Here is a 20,082-nt window from a genome sequence, read left to right on the forward strand (position 1 = left end):
TTGTATTTTCTTGTAATTTTCTTTTTCAACGTTATCTGACCTTATTTTGTATAAGTTGGTCAGGGTGCTCATCTTTGGAGATATTAAGAAGTTTTGCAAGGTATGTGCTGCTGTCACGAGCTTTTCTGGACTCCAATCGAAGATTTTTGGTGCAATCAGCAGCTAGCCTCCTAGATAGAATGGCCTTGGTTTCTTTTGTGAGTCAAGGAATGGGAGAAAGGATTTAACCATTGGGAGAGGGTGGAATGTTAGGAGTGGGTTTGTTGGTTTTGACGATTTTTGAGCTCAGAACAATCTTTTGCTGCTTCGGTGGTCTTTATTTGATTATAATAAGGGTCAAAGTTATGTCTCGTATGTGACATTTTGTTCACTAATTTATTAGGTCAAATCCATCTTTTCTTAGCATGAACCTATTTAAAAAAAAAATTAAAGCAAACAATACAACAATCCCATAGCCTGAGAAAATAATAATTAATAATTAAAGGAGAGAGATTGTGTAAAGAAATAAAAGCCTAGCCTGTTAAAGAGCGAAGTAAGACGGTGCAAATAAACAGAGGGAACGGCTTTTATAGTAAAAGCAGCAAGCCTAGGCGTTTGCCCCGTTTACTTGTTGAATTCGAACTCGAAGTAAACCCTGCTTACTTCTTCTATTAGAACTTGGTACCTGCGACTATTCTCTTAACGGCTACAAAAGTAAAAGCCCCGCCGCCAAGGTTTTAGGCAATCACAAAACTACGTTGTATATTATATTACATTGTTAGTTCTGGACGAGGATTATTAGTGGGTTTATGTTTTACTTAACCATCCTCTAAGGGAACCAGCCGAAGCTACCATGCATCCTATGTCACCATTAGCTGGTAGCTGATTTTAATTAAGAGGATTAATTAGAGTAATTCAGAATTAAGATAAACCATAAAGTAAATTAATTGGTTTAATACTATATAAGACAGAATTAGAATGAAGCATTTGGAAACCCCCAATTTAATATAAATCACAATTATCAAAATAATACTTTAGGCAAATAGGATTATTTAATACTCGTACTCTTTTAACTCTTTTGGCAAGGTGGTATAGCTTTTCTTTGACAAAATTTGAACTCTAAAAATCTAATCTGCAATGAACTAATTAATAACATGCATCTTTAATATGCTTTTCCAAGTAATCTTTTGATTAATTATTCAACAACATCAATTATAAATGCCTAGATCTCAACAAACTTCATTGTCTTTTGAGAGTTACTATTGCATTGCATATATCAAATAAAGGCTCCAACTTCCAAACTCCATATATAGCCTTTTCAGTACGTTGAAAGTTGAAACAATGTCAACGACAAGATTGATACTTTGTTGCAGCTCGAAAGTTGGTTTTTCTGCTGGAACCAGCCAAGGATTTCAACCTTACCTTAAATCAAGATGCAACCATCAGCCAAGTTTCATAATCAAGCTTGGATTGTTGCCTCTTGGCGTTGGCTTGGGATGTTCATGTTAAACAATATATTCATCTTTGGTTGATATATAGGATTAGGATTTTTGTGCAACTCTGTTGAATCTGGAGCTTCGAGTTCACCTGGTGCCTTTACCAATTCCTGGTATAGTAAGCAATAAAAACAGCACTGTACTACTTTTCCTTGTTCTGTAATAATGCTTATAATCTTCAGCTGTTGGTTGCACAATATATTAAACAGGAAAAGCTGGGTGCTGGGAATGTTATTGTAAGCGGTGCCTTCGTTTCGGAAGCACAAATGGGGACCCTTACTAGCGAAAAAAAGTAAGTTTTAAATCACTTCTTTTATCAGTTCTGATATCAAGAAAGGGGTAATTAGGCCTGGATTACATGTTGGCAATGAGGCAACCATGATTTTTATTGCTGTTTCATGACATTTCTTAGAAAAAGTTTGGTCGATTCTGTGGAAAAGGAGGACAGAGTTGTAGAAACTGTTGAATGTGTGGTGGAGGTAATGGAGAAGGTGGCAGAGGAGGTGGAGAAGGTAGCAGATAAAGTTGCTGATACACTTCCGGAAGCGGAAAGCTTCATTGAAACCATAGCCAAAGAACCGCCAAGGATGCTCGTATAGCAGAAGAGCTAATTCAGAAGGTTTTACTGTACTTCACAAAAATGCCCAAGCACCCTTTTTTTTTCGTGCTTTTTTCCTGTTCTTGTGGCAGCAGTCTTTTGTATACTGATTTGAACTTCTTAATTTCCGATCCTGATGGCTGCCTGCATGGATTTTTCCCTTTCCCCTTGTGCAAGTCATAAGAAAAGAGTTGATCAGTTCTTCGATATAATTGCATGGAATCTTGGACTTTGAATTTCAAGATTGATTAATTTGATCATCTGTGGACGTTTTTCAATATTGAGTTGAGTTCATGGATTATCTTGGCTGAAAAAATGCAGATGATGTGGAAAAGGAAGTCATTCAATCCTTGATTGAACCAGTGAAAAACCAAGTGAATAAAGTGGGTGAAGATGCCAACTAAGCAAAGTAGAATTTAAACGTCAAAGCAAAAACCCAACAATTTGTGCAATTTTTTGTGCTTGGATACAGAAGAGACAGTTGGAGATTGTTGTATTTTGCTTCTGAATGAAATTCATATTGTACATAGTCATTAATTCATGGAAAAATTGTTCTAAAAGTAATAAATATGCATGACAAGAGTGATTCATTGATTTGGTGCCGACATGTTTAACAAAAAATAAGTATCTGCCAAACTTTCAAGAACAATTTGCTTAATTTGCCCAACAAATTCTTTAATTGATGGCAATAACATTAGTACATTACCCCCTTTTTTTCTGTTGGGGAGATCCAAGCAATAGCCATGGGAAAATGATGCTTTTACTACCACCATGTACTTTCTCATCTTACTTCCTAGACTTGGGTATTGATTTTTTGAGTTGTATTTTAACCACAATAAGTGCTGTTCTTTATGTAAATATAAACAAATTCCTTACAACCTAATATACCAAAATTTCCTTAAAACCTTAAGCCTAAAACTAAACCCACCAAGGCCCAATTCATAAACACATATGACGTAACCCTGATGATAGAAAATTTTAAAGATTTGATTTTTTTTTCCTGGAAATTTTTGTTCTTTTTGTATATAAAAACAATTGGTATCCAACTTTTATCACCCATGAGGAAATATTTTGTGACCATCATTTTGGGCTGTACTTGATTAATGAGGCATGCCTGCTACCTCACATTTAATAACATGTCTTGGTTATTGCAAACAGGGAGATGTTTGATATTTCTCTTGGTTTTGGTTGTCTCCAAACTAGATGAGGTGCAGAGATCATTGTGACAGTTCTTTTGGGTTGCGAAGCCTTTCATTTTTGTAACTTTTGGGCAATGGGTTTATCTTCATTATCAATCTAATGCTAGTTTAATTGAATTGGAAATACCTTTTGGATGTGATTAAACAGCCAAAAAATAGAATCCTTGTAAAACACTACTAGGCACTGGGGGGGTCACTTTTAGACACAAACAAGGCAAATATTAATTTCATGACGTTATTATTTATTTTTGTGATAAAAGAAGAGTAGAACAATGAAAAAGCTTGCAGCTTAATCTCAACAGGAGAATAGAAATTCATGCTCTAAACTTTCCCAGCAATCATTCTTTAATAGTCAATTATATATATTCTTGGAGAAAAAGGTAGAGTGGAGACTTCTGCGACCACACAAAAAAGGAACCCAAAATCACACCGATGGTCTAATTTGTAGCTTAAGTCTAAGCACGCAAGGAACGAATTTCCAATATAAAAAGATATATATAAAAGCCTTAATCCCCTCGCAAACTTCACCGTTACTTGCGCTGGTATCTCTCTTTCACCAACCCCTTTTCGTTCTTCCGCGCCTTAACACGGCTTTTCTTCCAAATTCTGATCTGTACCGATTCAAGGAGAAGCACTCGGGGATTGATCAAGGTTTGTTGTACTGCAAACATGGAGCCATCAGCAATGGCGAGACAGGTGCAGAACCATCAGAAGTTGAATTCCAGGGTTGCTAAAGAGAATGATACGATGTTAGGGACTCTTATTTCTCAAAAGTCTGGTATTGATTTAATGCAAAACTGTGATCTCCCTCCACCTCTGAAGGTCTTTACAGGGGTGGATAAGGCGGTTGCTTTGTCGATGAATAGAGTTTGCAGCACGGGACGAGAGACTGATAAAGACGATCATGAGTTTCTGGTATTTAGAAATGAAGGTGAGGATGACAAGTTGGAGCTTTTGAAGGCGTTGAGATTGTCTCAAACGCGTGCAAGGGAAGCAGAAAAGAAGGCAGCAGGCTTGGCTAAGGAGAGGGAGCGTATATCGAATGCCTTTGTGAAGGATTCGTTGCAGTTGTTCGCTTATCGGCAGTGGGTGAGATTGCTTGAGATTCAAGTCTCAAACCTGCAATCCCAGTTGCCAAAGCAAGAGAAGCATTGTTGTGACAAACCAGAAGGGAAAAGATTGCTGCCAGAGGGAAATGAGGGCGGAAATGGGGATGAGATGTCGTGGTTAGTTGCTTTGGCGCTTTGCCTTGGCATTGCTAGTGTGGGTTTTGCATTTGGTTATAGATATTTGCTCTGAATGCTATTGTATCAGTAGTAATAGGAGAACCTTTATCCAAAAATCAAACAGCTAAAAGTAGGAAACGGGTATATTTGTTGAGTTTTATCTGATATTATAATCCCATTTGGGAAGGCAATCCTTTTCTGCACAAACTTCTGCGATGCAGCTTTTATAATAACACGAGTAAATGTGAAACGGTTTAAAATTATTTACGGGTGTCTGTATCTGCAGGCAAGATGTGTGTATAGCCCTGTACATGTGGCTCTATTAGTATTTACATGGGTTATGGTAACAGAAAACCTACGACAAAAAATGTGAGATAGGTTAAAATTAGATGATAGCCATGTGAACAGCCCTCAAGTGGCTATAACAATCATCACTGCTACTAAAGAACTCCAAACAGACCCAGCAAACATGCCTCCCACACTTACATTCAACATGGTTGCAACCATCGATTTTCTCAACTGTATATCCACAGACTGGGCAAGTTTTCACCTGCTCTTTTCCTTTGGACCACTCTTTCAAAGATGAATCTGGATCTTCCTTGAATTCCTTGTACATCTCACACGACAGATATGGATGATACTCCAGGTGACACCTAGTACAAGTCTCTGCATAACATGCTCCACAGACAAAAGGCTCACCAAAAGTCTCAGGATCAGCAACACGATACACTGACGGGCAATCAGGAGACGGACAAAATCTATAGGTGCCCCTACTGGATGCAACAAATGCCCCTAAAGAAGCCCTAAAGAGTTCCTCTAACTTCTCCGTTGACAGGAGAGACTTCAAATCAGCAAGCAATATGGGAGCTTTACAACCTTGGTAGGCACAGCATACCGGAAAACTATCCAAGTTTTTGATGGCAGACTCACATTGGTCTACCAAACACAAACGACAGAAGAAATGGGAACAGCCTTCAAGCTGGTAGCCATCTTCAACTTCACACAAGCAAATGGGGCAGGTAACCTCACTATCAGATCTCTCAGCTAAATGTTTACCTGTCTCTGCGATCGCAAGAACAATCTCTTCTACCTTCCTCTTCATCTCTTTGTCACCACGAATTGAAATAACATGATGCCTGGTGCTAAGAGCAAACTCAGCGCCAGGCACCTTCTCTTTGAGCCCATGGAGATCTGGCCCGAATTTCTTTACCACTTCCTTCATCAGGTCAGGAGGCAGACCCCGACCACGAAGTTTGACCTCAAGCTGCTTGCTCTCATGGTAGGATAAAAGGGATTGAATCAATTTTTGCTGGGCCACAGCAGCATCATCTGGAGAGCCAAAGATTCTTATATTGAGAGTATGCCTGTCAAAAAAAATGTAGGTTCCTGTCTCTCGCTGCAATGATCTCATCAGAGTGATGCCATCTCTAGAGAACAGATGCTGCAGTATGGAGGGAGTGAGGCTGGCATGATTTACAGTCTTACCATTCATCAGCTCTTCCACAGGCCTTCTCAACTCTGCCACGGTTTTGGTGGCATTGGCAGATATTCTCACCCGATAGGAACCATTTCCATTTGCCTCTAGGTAGCAACCTGCACCTGTAAAAAATATAATTTATGCCCATCAGCACTTGGCAATTTAAGAGAACTTGTGAACTCCTTATGATCAAACTGCTGAAATACTTAGTCAAATATGTCAACATGAGGATATGCAGCCTTTAGTCTATACTGATATTGGATGGAAGAGTTTCTCTGTAACCATCTCAAACTCTCCACTTAGTATTTTGAGTTGAAGTCTTATCCAACTGGAAAGTTATTTTCCACTGTAATCCCACTTCTGCACAACACAAAACTGTCACCCTCCTAATATTTCTCTCCAATATCCCTGTTTCTTTTGGCCAAGATACCAATCATTGATCAGAAAATCCAGGACGAGCAGAGAAGCAGGTGCAGGCAAAAGGAGCCGAAAACTATAGAGACAACTAAATTAGTGCTCAAGAAATCAGCTTACAGAAAAACTTTTTCCTCATCTTTTAGAAGATATATTCTAATCTTTTATATGCTAAAATTCACCTCTTCATTAATTTTTAGTATCACCCATATGCTGCAAAACTAACTATCTATAGTGCAGTATTAATAGGTTAAAATCAGGATAACTATACTAAGAATCCTAAAAGTTTATGTGAATGTGCAATCAAGTATTATAATTTGAAAATGACCTATTAAATCATTCAACTTACACATAGTACGGGGATTGAGCACTTCTGTCAGTCACCTTTAATAAGAGTAAGACCAAATTTGACATGTAACTATCAGCTTTTGTTTGGTTGTCACCTATATGGCACATTAAGGACAGACATTTGTTTCCTTTCTTACTTTTCTTTTTTTTTTTCCATGTCTTCTTTATAAATTTCCCACTCTCTTTTCCAATTAGCTTTAACTCTCTCCTTCTTTCCAACTTGAAAGTACATTTTTAAATTTTCTTTTCTCCTTTTATCACCAATCCTTATAATTTAACTTCACTGTTAAACATGTTTCTTGTTCTAGAATAGTGTAAAGATAACAATAATTAATGCCTCCATTCCTAATTCTTTATCTTTATAATAAATAAAAAAAATAACTTATAATTGACAAGCAACCAAATGCTATGTTAAATTTCAATAGAAAGTAAGAAACAAACACCGGCACAAAGGGGGAAAAAAAAAGAAAGAGAAATGGCCTGAATCAATATCTTGATATGATCCATAAAATCCTGAGATTTCAGAAATGGTGAGCATGTGTTTCTTTTCCATTACTGTAAAATCCTGAATCAATATCTCTCAATGTACTGACATAATGGAAAGAAAAGATATAGAGATGGAAATCTAAATTAGATCTAATGTTTCTTTTCTTTTCCATTATATGCCCTAGTGCCAAATGCATGAAATGATTTGACATTGGTAAGGAGAGGTGGCAAGAGAGAGCAAGAGGGGGATTATTGAGAGAGATTGTGAGATTCTGAACCTCTGAGAAGAAGCAAAGAAGGAAAAAAGGAAAAAAAAAAAAAGAACAAGTAAAAAAGAAAAATGATGACATATATATCTTACTCAACCCACCAATGGTGACATGAATGACAAGTGGTTTACAAAAAATCGATACATGGCCATATAAATTATAATAATGACATGATGGCTTTGCCATTATGGTTTTAGGTTAACAGACTTCCACCATTAGAAATTGAATGGATTTAGGACTAAATTGGTCATTTTCAAACCTACAAGTCTTATTGCACATTCATGCAAACTTTTAGGACTTATAGAGTAACTACCCCTCTAATATTTTAAATACACATGAATGCTAGACAGGAAAAAGAAAAAAAAAATAATGTTATGCCAGCATGAGTACCTTTTAGATGTCTGAAGCTTGCTAGTAAAGAATCCAGTTGCTTCCTAATAACAGCATAGACAGATGATGAGCAGGATATAGAGCTATGAAACACTTGCTCGCACCTTATCTTCTGCCATGACAGACATCCAGGTAATACTTTCCCCTCTAGCTGTTCTAAAGCTTTTGCAGCCTCCAAATGTAATCTTCCATCAAAGGTGATCAAGGCTTTCATGAAACTCTCCTTTGGTTCAGGCTGGAAAACCTGAACCCGGCAACAATTTGCATGGGGAGTCCTTTTAGGCATAAAGGGGGCTATTTCTCTGTGGAGTGCCTCTTCACAAGCACTACATGTCGGGTTTTCCACAGCATCTCCTCTCACCAGGAAAAAATCATGGATTTTCCTTTTTGTTGCCGTCTGTAGTTCATCCCAAACTTCAGCTTCAGAAAGCTCCTTATCAATTCCGTATATCACTATGGCATCAACAGATTTCCTGCTAACTTCACAGCGAACATATTTTCCCCCTATTACCAGACTAGAGAAATCATCAATAATGAAACCAATATCAAGCAGATCACATTTAACAATTCCAAACCCTTTACTCAGCCTGCGAGGCCAATAAACTTTTGCTTTGACAGCAGGGAACGAGAACATCTTATGATCAGCTCCAAACGATGTCCGTGAAGGAAGTACCTTCAATGCAGAGCCAGCAAAGTCAACTCCATCCAGCTCAGCAGCTTTTCTGGCAGCATCAGGATTTAGGAACGTTATCTTGCCCCATTTTTCCTTGTCATCACTCTCATGTCCACTGGCTTGAGATTTATGGACAGAACAAATACTACCATTAGAATATTTCTCAAAGAACATCAAAAGCTCCTTATCTTCAAGGCCATTCACATTTGAATGAAATACATCAAGAGTCAGACATCTCTTATCAACTTCAAGATGCTTAATCTCAGCACCGGCTCCAAAAAGTGCCATAGATGGTGAGGCACACTGTCCATGAAATAAACATTTCTCCATGCATTCATTAAGTAACCATTTCCTTTCACATTCCAGCACCTCATTTACCAAGGCCAGAACCTTCTGCATGTCCATTGACGAAGCAAACAGCAGAATCTCATTCTGATCAACATTGACTTCAACACCAATCCGTTCGTCCATACAGGCAGTCCTAATCCGTGATACAAGAGATCGAAGATTATGGTTGGATTTCCCACAGAATTTTTTTAGTAGTGTACTACCAAAACCAGTCACTGCCTTCACTTGCAACTTTCTGCTTTCCATCCTAGATGCATCAAACAGGGGCGGAGGATGAAGTGTTGCTAAAGATTCAAAATCAAAAGCAGTTACACAAACCAAATACTGATTAGTTATTGATAAGAGTTCACCAAAAACAACCCAACTCGGCTTCTGACCAAATATCAGCAATGAACATGAAGGATGTAGCCGAACATGTTGTCCAGTCAATGCCACCTGATAACCAAGTTGATCGTATCCAGAATACATGGCCACATTTTCAGCCAGGGAAGACAGTATAATTGCCTTCAAAAATTTATCACGCTCAGTAGACTTATGAGGATCCCATAACAAAAAGCTTGGAATAATAACAGAAAGTTCCTTTTGCAGACAAATTTCCAATTCAGTGACTGTGTCTTGGCACCTCCGCATTGATTTAGCATTTATACTGTTTTCCCAGCACCATTTGTTTTTCCTGTTGTGCGGGAGAGCTTCCCATTCCTTGTACACCGAAAGCAGAGTAAAGAGATCACCGTTCCGGTGGCAAAATTGCACCTTAAGGCAATCAGCTTTTACCTTATCACCTTCATTACCCACCCTGCAAAATATGCTACTGGCATTTGCCATAACAGCAGCAAGAACAAGGCCCTCTCTACGCAGGCCACAATGAAAGCAACTGAGAATCAGCTTACCGAGACGAGGCTCAATCCCCAATTTTACCAAGTACCGTCCTTCATCAGTTAATTCAAGAATACCATTCTTTTGAATAATGGCTCCCAACTGGATAAGATTCCTAGTTGCCATGTCAATGGCTTTTGAACTAGGTGCATCAACAAAATCAAAACTCTGAACATTCTTGATTCCCAAAGCAAGGATCCTCAGAACTGCAACACCAAGATGAACTCTGCGAATCTCAGGCTCCTGATTAGGAGGCATCAACTCAAAATCACTAGCTGTGTATAGTCTGTAGCATCTTCCTGGTTCTGTCCTCCCAGCACGACCAGCCCGTTGATTAGCGGAACTCTGGCTGATCCAGCACACTCTAAGAACATTCATTCCAGTGCCAGGTTCAAATTTACTCTCCTTCACCATACCAGAATCAATCACATACTTGACCCCAGGAATTGTAAGTGACGTCTCTGCAATATTTGTTGCAAATACAACTTTTCTTTTCCCAGGGTAATTCTGGAAAACATGAAACTGCTCTTCAAAGGATAGCTTTCCATGCAATGGTAATGCAACTGCGTTTGGAGCTTCAAAATTATCACAAGTCCATTCTACTTCCATCTGGGAAGTCAAAAAGGCAAGAATAGTCCCCTCTTTCTCTGTTTTGTGAACCTCAGCAGCCATCCTTATGACATCAGAAACATATGAAGCAACCATACCGGAGCCAGAAGTTCCCTCGGTTGCACAAGGAACATATTTAATATCAACAGAAAAGTGTCTCCCCATCACACGAAAGATTCCACAACCAAAAAAGTAGTCTGAGAGTTTATCTGCATTAGCCGTTGCAGACATTATTACAAGCCTTAACTCAAGCCTTCGACCAAGTAAATCTTTAACCAATGCCAAAAGAAGATCGGTGTTCAAACTTCTTTCATGGGCCTCATCAACAATGATGCAAGAAATCCCCGACAAATTCCTATCATTCATATAATGCTGGAGTAAGCAGTGGTCCGTCATATATATAACCTTCGAATTAAACTGTTGAGCAGATGAAAATGTTGGATAACATACGACTGAATTATCATCATAACATCCAATGCTTTCTTCTCTAACTCTTTGTGCTAATGAGATAGCAGCAATCTTTCGTGGCTGAGTACAGACAATTGACTCATTAGCAGCAATTCCTGAATCAGCAAGAAACTGGACCAGCTGTGTGCTCTTTCCTGAACCAGTCTCTCCAATCAATACCATTATCTGTGCATTTAATACTTATAAGAGAAACCCAGAAAAAAAACACCACACTATAACTAAATTTAAACAATAAAGTAACACAAGAACAAAATAAATAAAAGAGCAAAGAGAATTTCCTAATCATCTTGCAGTTACTATCTACTACTGCATGGGAAGATAAACAGAATCTGCTTTTTCAGTTTGATAATACCTTAATTTCTTGCAGGCCCCACTTATTAATTGGTTCTAAATTTCTTTATTTGCAACTAAATGAACACCTGACATATATATATATATATATATATATATATATATATATAAACAAAATCATGGAAATTTTCAATAAACATGGTCAATGTTAAGATAATAATCCGTTACAAGGCAAGTATAAACACTTACTTTGTAAGCTTTAACCTCTATTGCACTTGGAAAGTAATTAAACCTACTTTTCAAGTTTTTAAATTCTAAATTACACTGTCAATATATTTGATGATAATCTTTAAATGAACATGTTTCACGCATATAAACCTCTTTTTCATATTTTTTTAAACTCCACCACACATGGCAAGTATATAAACAACCTTTCAAGTTCTGCATCACCAAGGTTTTAAACAGCAATGCCAACACACATAAGATAATAATCTGAATCCACCTTCCAAAATCAATCACAAAACCCAAAAAAAGGAGCTAAATACAATATAAATAAAGGAGTGAGAAATAAATTTTTCACCTGTTCACCATGTATTTTAGTGAGAATCTCTTGCCTATGAGCATAAATAGCAAACCATCTTCCAACCTCCTGCATTCCCTCAAAATCAGCCTATGAAATCTCTCCCAATCAAGCTCTCCATCAAACCTGAAAACCTCACACCATCCCCTTCTTCCACATTCCGATTACCCATCTTCCAGACACCCCAACAAACTCCTCATCCCTCCCTTAAACTCCTTCAACCGCTTTGAAATCATCGACCTCTCCGCCATCAAACCTTTCTTCTTGTCATTCAACTCAAAAAATCCTCCCATCGAATTATGCCGCTTACCCATTTGTGCTGACACACCAGCAATCTCATCTGATTTTTCCTCGATCTTCTTCTCCATTTTTTAACCAAGTCCCCTTCCATCAATCCCTTTATATGGTTGGAAAAAAGGGTTTTAAGGTTTTGTTTGAGTTCCACCATGTCAGAAGGCACAAGGACGTTGCAAATAAGGTTGGGAGTAAAATGGTGGGACCCATCAAGGCGGGAACGCCAGAGAGAGAGAATGGAAGAGAGGTGTGGATCCATTCCCGGAAAAACAGGGAAGCGGAGGTTTTCCGGTGGGTGAATTAGGGAATTTTCGGGGGCTGGGTTGAGTTGGGAAATTAAAGTTTGGAGGTCGTTGGGCCTAGCGGGGGAGGAGGAAGAGTCGTCGATGAGTCGAATTACGAAGTTTGGGCGGCGGAGGATATTGGAATTGTTGGAAGCAACGGCCGTGGGTGGTGGCGGTGGGTAGCGGCGACATTTTGGTTATTGACTGGCTGAAAATTGGGTCTCGGTTGGTGGTTGCTTTGGTAATTGTGAGGGTGGTGGTGTGTGGTGTAGGGTTTATGGCCACCGGCCGGCGGCGGGTGGCGGTGGTTAGAGGAAGAAGAGAAGTTTTTCATGGCATAGAGAAAATAAAAAAAATAAAAAAATAAAGGCAAAAATAAAGTTATAATTCGCTTTGGGCTGTTTTGGACGCTTTTTTTTTTTTTTTTCCTATTTCACGGAGTTTGAAGAAGAGAAGAGGAGAGTGAGTGTGAGAGTGAATCTAATAGAAAAATAAATAAAAGAAGACTCGAGACTTGTGTGTTTTTTTTACTAGGACTTAGAATTTTGGGTTTTTCTTCTGTTTTTTTAAAAGAGAAGTTTGGAGAAAGTGGGAATTACGAGACAGCCGAGGATGATGGTAATTTGGCAATGGCAATACCAAGATCATCACCTTGGTCGGACTTGTCATTTGAAGAAATTGAAGAGGACTGGGAAAGTGGGTTGTGGCTTTAACAAGGAATTGGATGCCCCTCTCCCTTTTTTCCTACTGCTCTCAACTTATCCCTTAAGCCACTTCAAATTTTCCTCTTCTTTCCTTCCTTTTTATTATACACTACAAAGCTTTCCATATACTACCCACTTAGTTTGCTAAGTACTGATCGTTTAGATTTGAATTTTCCCAAATTACCATTAAAACATAAATTTTAATGACATGTTTTGTTGGAGAAAATTGAATAATCACTCACTTTCCCTTTGTGATATTATTTATTTCGTTATATAATCAATTTTCAAAATGATTATTTCTAAAGACAGATCAAAATAGTCATTATCTCGAAATGATTATTCTATTTAAATTATTAAAATAATATAAAAAATTAATTTAATAAAATTATCTCAAATCAATTTCAAAAATTCTTAACATTAATAAGATAAATTTACCTTCAAATAACATCACACATGAATTACATTAAACTTTGTACAACATCACAATTTCAAATTTTCTTTAAAATTGTTAAAAAAGGTAAAACTCGAAATCAAAATTCATGAAAAAAATATTAAACAAGCCAATTAGCATTGATTATAGTTTTATTTACAGATAATTTTTTATATCAAGTCTATGTTTCTTCAACCTTTTTCCACCCAACATTTGTTGACCAGAAGCCATGGAAAGCATGACTTGCTCACTAAGTCTCTAGTCCTACTGAAACTTTATACGCAGTCCTGGGAGGCCAGCAAATTCCCGGATGATTACGTGGCCTTATAAAAAACATCCACTTGTCAAAACTGAATGATGAATGTACAAAAGGAAAGATTCCCGCGCGGGTCAGGATAAGATTCATGACAAATTATGTAAGGTTATTATTTTTTATGTTACTGTAAAGTCAATTAATAAAAATCAATTAATAAAAATTATTAAATTAAATTATAATCATTAATTTAAAATTTATAAAAAAATTAATAAATCAATTCAACTGATAAATAAAAAATCTTCTGCTTAATGAACTCTTTTTATACCTTATTAATAAAAATCATTTATTTACATTTTTTTTATTATTGATTGAAATTTCATATTATAAATAACATTATCATTATAATAAATCAAAAAATTAAAATTAAAAATATATAATAATAAAAATAAAAACATATGCAATTTAAAATTGTCATTAATAAAAAAGTGAAATAAAAAGAAAAAAAATATGTGATTTTATGTAAATATATATGAAAAATAAAAGTAAATATTTTTAAAAATATCGAAGGAGATGATGCAGTTTTCTCTTGCAATCAGAAAAATAAATTAGTACTTTATACCCCACAGCCTTTGATTCTTAATTTGCTTGATGATATAATATTTACACTTCCATAGCAAAAGAAAATTAAAAAAAGAAAGTATTTACATGGAATAGATATGGTGAACCTGAACCAGGATTTTCAACATGATTAGGTTCCCTATTATAAAATTTTAAAATTAAATAGCAAATCAAAATTCAATGCCAGTGTCAGAGCATCTCCCGATTATGTTGTTATCCCAGCAGACCTACTTGACATACTAACTCAAGCAACAAGGATATCTAAACAGACCTGCTTATGTCTCGGATATGGCAATAGAGGAGGTGTTACTGGTCGAATTAATATCTGAACCATAAATATGCCCCATTTTTGCACGTTTTGTCTCCAAGTACCTTTTGTTCTGCTTCGTTATCGGGGTCAATAATGGAACCCTGCCGGCAATGGCCAAACCATAACCTTTAAGCCCAACATACTTTGCAGGATTGTTTGTCATCAGCCTCATTGTATGAACACCCAGATCCCGTAGTATCTGCAGCAGATAGATTCGTAAAATCAGCCATGTAGGCGATGCAAAAGGTCAGTATATCATATGCTACAGGTATAAAAACATGGTCAAACTTTGATTCCAAACGCACTAATGGAGCTTCTTACAGCATGAAATACGATGTTACAAATATCTGCAACAAAAAGACTGACAACATCTTAAATTACATTAAAGGTTGCACAATTCCCCCAATGAAAAATGCCCATAGTTTCCCTAGAGTAAATTTGCCTAGTTAGCGATGATCATTTTCAACCGAAGGGTGATTCATTATCTGATGCCTACTGAAATAATAGAACATTTAACTTAACGGGTAACATGAGTAATTCTATTAAATACAGAGGCAATGCATAAATAATACCTGACAAATTGCTAAAAAAAACATACCTGTGCACCAATACCATATTCTCGAGAGTCAACAGGTAACCCAAGCTCCTCATTGGCCTCAACTGTATCACGTCCATCATCTTGTAGGTTGTAAGCACGGAGCTTGTGGCCCAAACCAATGCCTCTACCTTCATGTCCACGAAGATACACCAATACACCCTGCCCAGCTGCCTCAATTTGCTTCATTGCTAGTGCCAGCTGGTTGCCACAATCACATCTGGCTGACCCAAATATGTCACCAGTGAGGCACTCAGAATGTACCCTCACAAGAATATCTTGCCCATCGCCAATTTCACCCTGCAGGTACCACAATCCAGTCAATTCCCTACTATATCAGCAGATCTACCCAGTCTGATAAAGTTTTTTGCATACAACGGACAAGCCACACTTTTCCTTCAAAATGGAGGTCCCAGTTAAAATTCCCCCCTCCCCAATTAACTATTATAAAAAATTATAAGGGCAAAAAAAAAGTTTAGATTAAGTAGAGTACATTGGGAAACAATTAGATAATGATATAAAATATGATCCGGTGAACTTAGATTGAAGCCTTAAACTAAATCAAGACAACATGTTGCCAAAGCCTCCACCTTTTTGACTAATGTGGGAAAAAGAGTCTCTTTATCCTTCAGGCACATTTAAATCCTGATCAGGACATGCATATTTAGGGTCTCTATTCTATCATTTACACTATTATTGAAAGCCGTAGCTGTTCCCAACTTCCAAAACATATCTGGAATATTAAAACCCCAAATCACACGCCTTTACTAGATTTTTAAAAATTCCAAAACCAGGGTATCCTGCAAGAATAGAGGTGGCTTCATTATTGATTATCTACAGTGTATATGTAGGCTCAAAAGCTTTTCTGAATTTCATTGTACAAGTTATTTCTCTCTTTCAAGCCTGTGTGCCTAATGCATTCACATACAAAGAATTTTGCCAGGCCTTACAAAATCCAAATATTAATTAAGACTATTGCTACCCAAGAACCATATCCTAAGCTCTGATATCATCACTAAAAACAAAAATAGTACTATTGGGGCAAACAAAATTTTCTGTGTGATACAAGGTCCACAAAAAGAAGGCATGTAATCTAGTATAACCAGCTGATCAACTCAAGTTGCCAAGCTATAACTTGCAAAAGGACTCACAAATGCCGTCTGGAAGTATATCTGCTCAGCAACGCTTTTATAAAGTAGTAAAACATGTTTTATGACTGTAGCAACAAAAACAAGTGCAGATGGCAGAGTTAAACACAAAAATGACCAATATCATAGAAAGTCAGCAAATATGAGTGCATCACTGAAGAGCAAGATGCACGCCATGTAGCTTCTAACAATATACCCAAGCACATATTAATGCTACAACATCAAGAATACCCTTGAATTCCCAGCTTTAAAACCTGGTTGTCTAGCATTGGTGTTGCCTACTGAATATTAAAAAGAAACAGATGAAGATGGTGCGCACGCTAGCTCAGATAAATTGCTTACTTTAACCATCGCAATGTGCTCGATCCCATCTAGCAATGACCGATAACAGTATGCTTTAAATGGGCCCCACATTGTGGGTATCAGTGCAGCAGCAGCCAGCTCCACCAGCCTATCTCTTTTCCTCCTATATCTGCCAAATATTATAATATAAACAACTTCAGAAAATGGATTAATTTTGTTAGTCTATAAATGAAAAAAAAAAAAAAACAGATGAGTTATGATGTTGATGATTAGACGTTCCTTAAAAGCTAGGTTGCTCAGACCCAGATACAAAAGTGGGTCTGCATTTCAACATGTGTATGTTCACCTTCTAAATTTTCCCTTCTATTTGGATAGTCATACCCTTATAAGATGTCCACTTTGAGATGTTGAATATGTTTCCAACACTAGTACTTCAGGAAATGAAAGAGTCAGTAACATAGCAAGGACATAGTTGGAAGAACTTACAAAAACAAGCAACATTAATTGATGGTTAATGCATTTTATTTCTTCTCCTTTAGTTTTTCCTCATTTTTTGGGCTCACACCCATAGACCATTCTCAACAGGGCTGAAACATAGGACGGGAGTCGTACTAACTCTACAAGGTCTATCTTCTTTCTTCCCTTTTAGTACATCTAGGACCAGTGGTATGTGATGGTATTAAGCAGCAAGTTCTGACTTCTCCCTTTTTTTTCCCCCTTTCATGTAGGAGCAGGCAAACTGGGCAATTCAGTTTACAAACTAGTTTGCAGCCCATATACCTATCCTTTAGCTTGAAGAGACTCAAGCAGTGAGAAAAGCAATAAAACCTTAACAATAACACCAGCATTCTCTATGAAAAAGGCTCATCAGTGTACCTGATTAGATCAGCAATAGAAATAATCTTCAGTTTTTCTGCCTGTGCAAATTCACGAAGCTTTGGCAACCTAGCCATGGAACCATCATCATCCACAATCTCACATAAAACTGCAGCAGGTTCTAGCCCAGCTAATACAGCAAGATCAACAGAAGCTTCAGTGTGCCCAGCTCTTTTCAGAACCCCTCCCTCCCTGTACTTCAAAGGAAAAATATGACCTGGGCGGTTGAAACCTTCAGGATTTGACTCTTTTGATGCCAAAGCCAGCACTGTTGTAGCTCTATCACGAGCAGAGACACCTGTTGTTGTACCATGCTTTGCATCCTGCAAGCAACCATTGCAGTTGAGGTCAAAACAAGGATACAAAAAAAGTTAAAATAGAAAGCAAGCAAAAGACCAAACAAGAATTCACCATTAGAATGAAAGTGCTCACACCAACTTGCAAGTTTTGACAATACAAAAGCTGTAGCTTTCACATGTATTCCAAAAAAAGAAGAGAGCATACCACTGATACAGTGAATGCTGTACAAAGTTTTTCCTCATTCTCCTTCTGGGTCACCATTAATGGTAGTTCTAACCTCTCCAAGTCTTCAGCTTTCATGCTCACACAAACAATTCCAGTTCCATGCTTGACAATAAAGGCCATGGCCTCAGGTGTTACCAATGACGCTGCCATTATCAGATCACCCTCATTTTCTCTATCTTCATCATCTACAACAATCACTAACTGAAAATTTTCCTTGATTAGCAATCTATAATCCTTATAAAAAATTATCAGACATGTATTTAGGGCAATGGCAAACCTTTCCTTGACGAATATCTTCAATGGCTTCCGGGATGGAAGCAAATCCTTCTGTAGGATGATCCAGGTCGTATTCATCAGACAAGAAACCACTAGTCATAGGAGTTATTTCAGCCGCAAGTGTTCCAAAACCTATAGCATCAGGTTGTATCTCAATCCCAGTTGGTTGGTCAACAAGTCCATTGACAAAACCAGTTTTCCCAGTAACAGATCCATTACTATTAGGATAAGATAGGACATCCCCTTCTCCAGATACCAATGCAGCGCTAACTTTACCAGCACCCTTGAAACTCAAACCTAGCTTTCTAGTCAAAATGCTAGAAAACAAAACAGGCTTGCACCCATTTGCTGTATTAATAGGATTCGAACCATTGTACCCTCTAAATAAAACAGAAGAAAAGAAAAAACAATTCATATATACTTAAACCACTAGAATTCTAGAATAATAACACATAAAATTATAAAAGAATCTTGCTAACTAGTGACTTAAGAGTACTTATCAAACTTTTAATATTCGAAAAATATTTTTCTTCAATGCACAAGAAATCACTACATTCAATTCATAGTAGACTATCGCATTTCCTTAAATTTCAGTTAACAAATACCTGTAGAACACTCAATTAACATTTTCAAGTAATAATTAAAATGATGAAAAATTATCTGTCTTTATGTCAATTACCGAGATATACCAAGACTTAATATGGAAACCACTAAAGTAACATATTTTTAACCCAAAAATTACAGATTAAGCATAATTAGAAAAGTTTCCCAAAAAATGATAAAATCATGGAAGCCCGGAAAAGATTAAGGCAAAAAGAAAAAAAAAATGAACTTACTGTAAACGGGCGAGAGCCATTAAGGAAAATTTGAGATTGATGGAAGCCATTAATAATAGAAACACAAAGGGAGTTTCAGCTTTATTGGCCCCCCAACGCCACCGCCACCGCCATCACCCCAAAAGCAAAAAGAGTCGAGAGAGAGAGGAATAGCGCTGGGATTTGTGTGGATGAATCTAGTTCGCAGCTAACGTGGCTTCTTGGAAGCAGAATTTTGGATAATTATTCCTTCGGCTTTTCGATTTCAGTTTTTCTTTTTATTCCTTATTTATCGAATCCTTGTCCTTTTCTTCTCATTTCTGTTATATCATCACGTTTTAAGCACGTGCTTATGACACTGTAATCCTTTTCTTTAAATATTATTAAAAGCATCGGAAATCAAACGTACTCTGCACCTCCGCCACGTGAAAATTGAAAACCACCTTTCCTTTTTGGTGAAGCTGATGGTTCTTCCTCCAACGGCGAACCAACGCCGATCATTGCTGCTGTCAATCATGATCATCGGCGGGAAAATCCTGCAAGCTTCATCTCTCTCTCCAGTCACCAGAGCAGAACTCCTCCAACTCAGTCGTCATTTTGATCGTGAGCCTCTAATTTTTTGTCAGTTGTTTCGTGTTTTTCCTTTTTTTTTTTGTTCATAGTTAATGTCATTGCGTGTCAAATTGTTACTATATTGTTTATAGAAACATTTCTATCCCAAGAAAAAAATTGGGAAAAGTCACTGTTATACACGAAAATTAAGAAGAAAATCTTTGTCATATTTCAGAAATATTACTCTGTTTTGGACCTATACTATAGTAATTATAATTTGCTTCAAAACACTTTAAAAAAAAAAACATAGAAGTACCATGGAGATTCCTTTTAAGAAGAAGAGAAACTTAGAAACAGAGAAGATTGTCA

The 20,082-nt window shown here is 37.2% G+C and overlaps 3 protein-coding genes and 1 pseudogene across 4 annotated transcripts; 2 read left to right on the forward strand and 2 right to left on the reverse strand.

Annotated features, from left to right (window-relative positions):
• The first annotated feature begins 1,320 nt into the window (after positions 1-1,320).
• On the forward strand, positions 1,321-2,477 carry LOC149527608 (uncharacterized; annotated as a pseudogene).
• A 1,233-nt stretch (positions 2,478-3,710) lies between these two features.
• On the forward strand, positions 3,711-4,584 carry LOC110429137 (uncharacterized). Its single transcript, XM_021445030.2, has one exon. It carries the CDS (start codon positions 3,942-3,944, stop codon positions 4,569-4,571), a length of 630 nt encoding a protein of 209 aa, XP_021300705.1. The 5' UTR covers positions 3,711-3,941; the 3' UTR covers positions 4,572-4,584.
• A 298-nt stretch (positions 4,585-4,882) lies between these two features.
• On the reverse strand, positions 4,883-13,069 carry LOC110429136 (ATP-dependent RNA helicase DEAH11, chloroplastic-like). The gene is made up of 3 exons (XM_021445029.2): positions 11,728-13,069; positions 7,883-11,021; positions 4,883-6,097 (listed from the first exon to the last, which is right to left on the reverse strand). The coding sequence occupies exons 1-3, from the start codon at positions 11,800-11,802 to the stop codon at positions 4,884-4,886; spliced, it is 4,428 nt and encodes a 1,475-aa protein (XP_021300704.1). The 5' UTR covers positions 11,803-13,069; the 3' UTR covers position 4,883.
• Positions 13,070-14,292: 1,223 nt separating this feature from the next.
• Positions 14,293-20,082, reverse strand: LOC110409558 (bifunctional riboflavin biosynthesis protein RIBA 1, chloroplastic-like). 2 transcript variants are annotated; one of them, XM_021418936.2, is made up of 7 exons: positions 19,183-20,082; positions 18,348-18,663; positions 18,050-18,271; positions 17,546-17,868; positions 16,709-16,838; positions 15,222-15,518; positions 14,293-14,822 (listed from the first exon to the last, which is right to left on the reverse strand). In XM_021418936.2, the coding sequence occupies exons 1-7, from the start codon at positions 19,230-19,232 to the stop codon at positions 14,589-14,591; spliced, it is 1,572 nt and encodes a 523-aa protein (XP_021274611.1). In that variant the 5' UTR covers positions 19,233-20,082; the 3' UTR covers positions 14,293-14,588. The 2 variants fall into 2 exon arrangements, with proteins under 2 accessions (XP_021274611.1, XP_021274610.1); XM_021418935.2 differs by having other exon boundaries at positions 18,348-18,726.

Source organism: Theobroma umbraticum, unplaced genomic scaffold (genome assembly GCF_002168275.2).
Source record: "Theobroma umbraticum cultivar Fairchild unplaced genomic scaffold, ASM216827v3 scaffold_44.0, whole genome shotgun sequence".
Lineage (NCBI taxonomy): Eukaryota > Viridiplantae > Streptophyta > Magnoliopsida > Malvales > Malvaceae > Theobroma > Theobroma umbraticum.